Here is a 7748-nt window from a genome sequence, read left to right on the forward strand (position 1 = left end):
ATGGGATTTTTTGTCAGTAAAGCACCCACTTGTCCTTTGGCAACTGGAGATTCTGAAAAAAGGAACAGTGCTGAAAAAGCAGGGAGAGAGGTGCCATTCATATCCTCCCAGAAGCCACCTAGGTGGGGTGGGGGGTGAATTTGCTCCTCTTTCTTGCCTTTATGAAAAATAAAATGACATCAGAAAACTAGGCTGTAATTCTCCATGAGATAAGAAAAGCTGAGAAGCCATGGAGAGAAAGTCAGTTTCTGAAATAATCAGGGTGCTATGAAGTTCCTCCTCGTGACAGCCTGTACGGACTGTGGCTTCTTTCCTGCAGGCTACAGATTTCCAGGGCCCTGTATCGCAATCCCACAGACAGCAGCGCCTGCCTGAAGGAACTGAGGCCCAACGCCGTTGCTGTAAAGGGAATGGAGAAGAACAACAGGAGATCAGATTAGTTCATTTTTATCTATAGAGAGCACACCTAATTTGCACTCTTATCTGTCTTACTGTATTAAATCTGGGGTAATTAATGTAATGGCTGTAACAGATTAGAGAGGGAAAGTACGCTGTTCACTGCTCACCTCCTCCTCCCCCCGATCACACCGGTGGGGTCAAAATCTACAGAATAAGACCAGTCATGGTATTTTCTAAAATCCAGCTCTCTTTGAACTAGCCAGAGGTTTCATCCATTCAGCCCCTCGGGTTTCCCAGGAGTCCAAGCCCGCTGACGGTGCCTCGGTTTTCTCAGCTTCATTAGCGTTATGGACAACAGTATTAAACTAGTAACCCGGGTTTATGGGTGTTATCTCTAGTGGCGCTCGCTAAGCGGCCGGTGCTTGATCCGGCTGGATCGGGGCCAGCCGGAGGCTCCCGTGTTTGATTTTCAGCGTCCTGCCGCCGTCTGCCCGGAGCCTCCAAATGGGGAGAGGCTGCCACGGGGGCGAGGGGGGCGAGGACTTTCGCTAAGTGACCCGTCCCGGTTTTCGCCGTGATTAACAGGAAATGCTCTTTGAGCATCATCCCGTAACGTGCGGGGGGGCGGCGGACGGGGGAACGGGACACCCGTGGACCCCGGCCAGCTCCCCGCAGCCCCGCGACGGAGGCCACTCTGCCGTGGGCGGCGCAGCCCGATGGCGAACCAGCCCCGGCGGCGCGCCCCACCTGGCCCCGGCTGCTCCCCCCGGCCGTGGGCCCCCCGACGGCGGCTGGGCGGGGGTCGGCTCGCGCCCCCCGGCGCTCGGGCTCACGCAGGCGCGCAGCCTGCCGCGCCGCGGTGACGGCCGGGTCAGCGGGGACCTGCTGCCCCGCTGAATCAGACCTTCCCCTCCCACCACATGCGCAAGGAGGGAGGCGGCCCGGGGAAGCCGCCTCGGCGCATATAAAGCGCTACCGTCGGGCCAGGCAGCGCCGCTCGCTCCCGGGACCCCGCCGCCACCCGCCCGTCCTCCCTCCCGTCCTCCCTCCCGTCCGCCGCCGCCGCGACATGGCCGCCGCCCGCCGCCTCCCGCTGCCCGCGCTGCTGCTGCCGCTGGCCTACGCGGCCCTGGCCCCGCGCACCCTCACAGGTAGGAGCGGGGGCTCGGCGGGACCCCGCGGGCGGCTACGCGGGGCCGGGGCCGCCTCCGCCGCCGAGGTGGCTTCAGCCCCGGTCGCTGGTGTCTCCCGCAGAGAAGCAGCGCGCCTGCCTACTGCCCCCCGACGACGGCCCCTGCCGCGCTCTGGTGCCGCGCTGGTACTACGATAGGTACACGCAGACCTGCCAGGAGTTCACCTACGGGGGCTGCCACGGCAACGCCAACAACTTCCTCACCTTCGACGACTGTGAGAAGAGCTGCTGGACCATCAAGAGTGAGTCCGGGGACCGGCCCCGCCGCCCTCCTCAGCCCCGGGGCCGACCCAACAGGGCCCGGTTCCCCGGAGTGCCCCCGGGGTGGCGGGGGGCTGGAGGGGACCTGAGGGAGCACCGGGGAGGCTGCGCTGCTTGCGGGAGGCTTTGTACCCACCCCGTCTGTCCCTCCTGCTCGCTGCAACTGTCTCACCGATGTCAGTTTTATGCAGAGAAACCGGAGCGAGTTGTCTCGGAGGCGACATGTGGAATTTAACTATTAATATTTTAAATGTAATTTAATATTATAACTAGTTGCTATATAATGCATCAGATTCCTCCTGTAAAGCTTATCCCACTTTATTAAAGAATGCAGGTAGTGGGACAAGCTGTGACTTGCCTGCGACTGGGGTAATAGCGTTTTGTCTACACCACCATGTAGTTCAGTACGGGGAGCATGAAGGGTTGATTTTACAGCAGATGAAATTATTTTTGTTGCAGAAGTGCCCAAATTATGCCGGATGGAAGCTGATGGAGGACCTTGCAGGAGTCATCTAAAAAGATACGCCTTTAACTTGAGCTCGATGAGGTGTGAGGAGTTCATCTACGGTGGCTGTTATGGAAATGGCAACAACTTCAGAGATTTGCAGTCTTGTGTGGACCACTGTCTGCCAGAGAAAAGTAATGGTAGCTCCAAATTTTTAATAAAATAGATGGTTTGAAAGCGATATGAAGATGATATTTTATTTGGTATTTTCCTCTGAATACCCATACAGTGGTATTTTTTAAGACTTCTGTGAAGCAGATGTTTATATTTTCTGCAGACTTTCATGTGTCACTTGTGTCAGCTGTTACTGAAAGAGCAAAAATGCTGTGTTAGTTTAATATTGTGACCTTAAATGTGCCCATAGCTACACCCAACCGATCTCTTGACTTCTAGAGAGCTGTACATGTGTAATCTGAAGGGAGCTAAGGTTGGAGATCTGTGTTGAGGCAGATGTATGAGACGTTGTGGCAGTCACATTCAGGGCAGTGGTATGCTATTATAATGTGGAAGTGCCTTTCTAAAATTCAGGCCTGAGAGGTGATATTAGGTGGCTTGGGTTTTTTGCACTCACCAGCTCAACTGATAGAAGTTTTTTGTCTGACATGACTCTTCACTGTCTCTCCATACAAGCTTTAAAGAAGAGGTGGTAATAATGAGCAGGTGACTATAGCTAAGTGTTGTCATAAACAGCAGGTTAATATCCACTGCCAGCTAGGATCTTTGAAGAAGAGAGATCTACGAGAATGTGTAAAAGCTGTCACTGCCTAAGCTTTATTAGTGCTTGATGAGACAGTTATTTTTGGCTGATGACAGATTGTCAGCATTTTGATAGGTGAATGCAGAATTATTTTTAATTTCTCTGTTGCACATCCAATAAATTGATAGAAGGTTTCCAGCAAGAAAGGTAAAATTTTGTTGAGGCAAAATGAAACATGATTCTTGTGAGGAAAGAGATGAGTTTTGTACTTTTTTGCTGCAAGCAGGCAGGATTTGCTGGCAAAATCATAACAAGGATAGACAAAATAGTGCCTCTTTCCTCTACAGAGGTAGTTCTACTAGAATTACTATATATATGGAATAAGACTTCTGGCCAGACTATGTAAATATCTCAGCTGTTGTATGTATGGCACCACAAATGGGGAAAGCTGATGAATTTTACTTGTGGGATAGTAATCCTATTTTCTGGGACTGTCTGTTGCTTTCTCAAATTCATAACTCACAGGAATAAGATGTAGTAAGTCTCTGAAGTCATCGGTAACAGTCATGTCAGTTCAATAGGAACAAGAGCTGTTTAGCCACAAAATTTATTGCAGGGTAAATTTTAAGAAGCCAGGCATTGAGGTTACATTTACGTAATTTTTCTTTCTCTCTCTTTTTTCCCTTTCTTTTTTTTTCAAGCTGGTCCCTTGCTATGCTATAGCCCAAAGGATGAAGGATTGTGTTCTTCTTCTGTTCCTCGCTATTACTATGACAGCAAGACTAAATCATGTAAGGAGTTCAAATATACCGGCTGTGGTGGAAATGCCAATAACTTCGTTACTGAAACGGATTGCTACAATGTCTGCAGAAAAGGTAAGATTTTTCTGTATTTTGTCAGTTGCAAGCAGATAAAGCAATCCGAATACTCACCTTGGCTTATTACAAGTGAATGATTTTTGCATTTTGGACTCCATGTTTTCAAAGGCAGGGAAAACTGAGATGCAACACTAAATCCTTCTGACAAGAACAGTGTGATGCGAGGTGGTTACAACATTTTTGAATGAAACGTAGAGAGAGGCACACAAAAAGACTAATTAACTTACTAGAGCCCACAAGGAATCAGTCTTTAAACTGTTCAGTACCAGCACGAACACTAATTAAGGTCTCATTTTCTTCCAGGTATTTTAAAGTAGGATTAAAGTAAGTTGTAAAATAAAGTTACTTTTTTCCTTCGCATTTTCAGCAGTTACCATCCTCCCTTGATTCCCTGCTGCCTGTTCCCATTTCCCATTCCCATTACTAAAGAGTTCTGCCTATTCAGTTGTGCTGAGTCAACTGTTTCTGTGGCTGTGGGAGGGAAGGGTTGGGAATGATAATTGATTTTTCTTAATGGTTTTATTCAAATCAGCTACTGGCTGTGCTTGTAAGTCAAAACAGTTGTGCTTTTACCTGCAGTCCTATGTTCATACCAGCTATTGCAAGTTTTAATACTCTAGTTTAATTCATTTGATATGTTAATCAATGAGAGAGAGAAAAGCATAATTATATGTTGATCCCCAGAGCACTCGGGAAGCAGACACAGCACAATATTTTAAAAATTGATATTAATGGGAAAAAAATTTAAGGCTGTATCTAACATGTACATTGGCTTTGGGGGAAAAAAAAAGCCAAAAAGTAGCTCTGTTTTAAACATGAGATATGCACAAGGTCCAAGTACTTCAGTATTTAAGATGCGTAGTCAGAAGGCTTAAGGAGATGATTCTTTAGTTCTGGGCTGGAAATCCAGGGCTGGGGCAAGGGTTGCACCCCAAGAACAGTCCTCAGAAGTAAAAATATTGTCTGCCAGTTAGTCACGGCAGTAATATTTCTGTGGGTGACAAGTCTGAGTGTGTCCCTGCCATTCTAGTATTATAAGAGAGTCTTTAATAGCATGCTAAGTCTATCTGAGATGCTTGTGATTATCTAATTTGCATCTATTACTACCTGGGAAATAGTAGGGCCAGGCTCCAGCCTAAATGCGCAAAGAGAGGAGGAAGGAAGCTGCCTCTGCAGCGTCGCGCCTCCACGCTCTGCCCCTGCCCACACCCAGCCAGAGCCACCTGGGGGTTCTCCCTTCCTCTTTTTGTGGAAGAAAGAAGTAAGGAGATGCTGTCTGTCTCGTAACTAGAGCACCAGATAGCCAAATGTAAAGGATCGGTTATAAGCTTTTTCACTAACATGGATTTCACAATTCAGTAAGGCTTGGTACAACCAAAGCCCGTAGGTAAGGGCATAATTAGTGCTAATTAAAGTTGTGCTATACATATTCATTTCTATAGCTTGGGAGTGTACAGCAACATTAAGCAAATCTTTAAGGCAAACTTAAGCCACTCCTCCTCTCCCGCTCCCATAATTCCCTCCCCAGCATCTTTCCTGTTACCTTTTGGAGTCTCAAGTTGAATTCAGTTGACCTTCCCTGTGCAAATATGCAACTGCTGTTTGAATTGATCTATAGCTTTCGGAGTGAAAAGGTTTCTGATTCATTTCATTAAAGAAGCTTATATTGGAAAAGAAAATAAATACGTTGGGGTGACAGCGAAAGGATTGAGAACTGGCCACAGGGACTCTGCCTGCGGGTAAACAGGTAGCATAAAGACAAAAGATTTTCAGTCAGGTTTGCAAAGTACTTGTTTTCTGAACTGCGTTCACACATTTCATGCGGCCTTCGTAAGCGTTCCTGGAGATAACCCCAACTGTCTTTGGCCACTCTGCAGCTTCTGTGTGAAACCCAGCTCTGCGCAGAAACCCAAATCGTTTTACCTTTTCATCTCCCACAAGCACTGGTTATATTTTAGACTTTGCCCCAGTGTTGCTCAGAGAAATGTAGTAATAGTTCTTTTTTTTTTTTTTGCAGATAGAGCAGTGTGTTTACTTCCATTCTGCTGTCACTGCAGGACAGCTAGAAAAGACTTTGATGCTTGCTCAGGAAAAGAGCAGCAAAGTAGGACTCCAGTGCCAAAGGCGGACACATTGGAGACCTTACAGTGTGTGAGAATAGGGTGTCCAGAACGCATTTTACAGTTTCTAATATGTTTGTTATTATTGGATCAACTGCTTAATCAGCATAACATGAAAAAAAAAACCCAAACAATAGAGAGTAGTAACAGTTTTGTCGTGCTGTTTCCCTAACTGCTTCCTTTGTTTTCTTAGCAGGGACTCAGAAACCAAGAATCAACAAGCCAACGAATGTATTCCGCAGAAAAATTATTAGAAAGCTGATTAAAAAACCTCAGACGTACAACCCAAAGTCTTAAAGCTGATGTGCACTTGGATGTTTGAAACACATTCTTTTGATTCCACTTTCTTCTTTTGTAAGATAGTTTCCACACAGTTTTATACACCGACATAGTTCTGTCTTTCAGAACTGCTTTTTATTTCCAACTTTTTGTAAAGAACTGCATTTAATAGAAGAAGAATGAACCTAAGTTTGGTTCTTCTTCTCTGTTGTCTTTGCAGTAATACTTTGGCAAAGCCAGGTATTTAGATTTCCATGTTTTTATGGGGGAATGTTACTACTGCCTTGGGAGAATATTTCAGCTGTTACAAATCAATTAAGATTTGAAAAATCAATCGTCTTTTAGTATAACTAAGGAGAGTACAAAGCTAAATCTCTACCATGGATTTTTTTTGGCATCCTCTGCTTGCCAAAGAAAGCAGAACCTTTGAAAAGTGTGTTCAGAGGTTTATTGCCCTGCCATTTTACATACTTTGGCACTATCATTTAAGTAGACCGTCCTTTACAGTTACGTTCATAGTCAAGGCTTTCAGAAGCCTTCATAACAGTAAAAGAAGTATAAACTTAAATCTGGTTCATTCCACAAGAGAAAACTGGGAGTAGAGATACTGTGATAAACACTCTGACAAAGGCAATGAATAAGCTACTTGAGTATTAAGATGAAAATATAGCCATTACTTCCTCATGACATTTGAAATTTCTGCTAAGTTATACTCCAGATCCTCGTATGGCATAAGTCAGCATATTTTTGTTGATTTCAATGGAGCTACACTGATTACATCTGCTGAGGATCTTGATATTTGTGTTTATGCAGTGGCTGTTAAAGCAGAAAAGCAGAAGCTTCTGCAAATCTCATGTAATCCCTCTTTTGAGGCACTATTGTATTTCTTATGGTAGATTATGTCTATGGTGATATTATTGCACCTTCTCTTATGATTTGTATTTGAGCCATGTCTGAATTTCAGTTAATTTCACCTACAATATTTTCTAAATATGAATTCATAAATAATGTTAATAAAACGTTTTTGGGAAAAAAAGGAGAGCTTGTTCTGTCATATGCTTCTGTTAATTATCCTGAATTAGTTGTGTACACCAATATGTGTAATGGAACCTATTATTGACTAATTATGACTCTAGCAGAGTTTAGTTGTCTCTTAAATCATTTCCTTACGCTGAGGTCTTTATTTGAAGAAAGCCAGTAAATTGCATTGATGTCATTCATCCCCAGCAGTTTTTATGGCTCAGCTGGCTCTCCCTAAAGAGCTGCTCTCAAAGGGGTGCTTAGTTAAGCTGACTGTCTGCTGCTGGGTCTCCTATTTGATGTTCCACTATCTGAAGAGCTTTTGTGTGGGTAGTGGGCTGTTTGCTTGAAATGACATTGGCTTTCCGTTAGAAAATTTCAGGTGTGTGCTTTATCC

General features: G+C 45.2%; 1 protein-coding gene across 2 annotated transcripts; it reads left to right on the forward strand.

The window, feature by feature from the left end:
- The first annotated feature begins 1327 nt into the window (after positions 1-1327).
- Positions 1328-7360, forward strand: TFPI2 (tissue factor pathway inhibitor 2). 2 transcript variants are annotated; one of them, XM_075140783.1, is made up of 5 exons: positions 1328-1550; positions 1654-1833; positions 2312-2491; positions 3756-3929; positions 6246-7360. In XM_075140783.1, exons 1-5 carry the CDS (start codon positions 1469-1471, stop codon positions 6347-6349), a joined length of 720 nt encoding a protein of 239 aa, XP_074996884.1. In that variant the 5' UTR covers positions 1328-1468; the 3' UTR covers positions 6350-7360. The 2 variants fall into 2 exon arrangements, with proteins under 2 accessions (XP_074996884.1, XP_074996885.1); XM_075140784.1 differs by having other exon boundaries at positions 1411-1550; positions 6249-7354.
- The last annotated feature ends 388 nt before the right edge of the window (positions 7361-7748 follow it).

Source organism: Calonectris borealis, chromosome 2, assembly GCF_964195595.1.
Source record: "Calonectris borealis chromosome 2, bCalBor7.hap1.2, whole genome shotgun sequence".
NCBI lineage: Eukaryota > Metazoa > Chordata > Aves > Procellariiformes > Procellariidae > Calonectris > Calonectris borealis.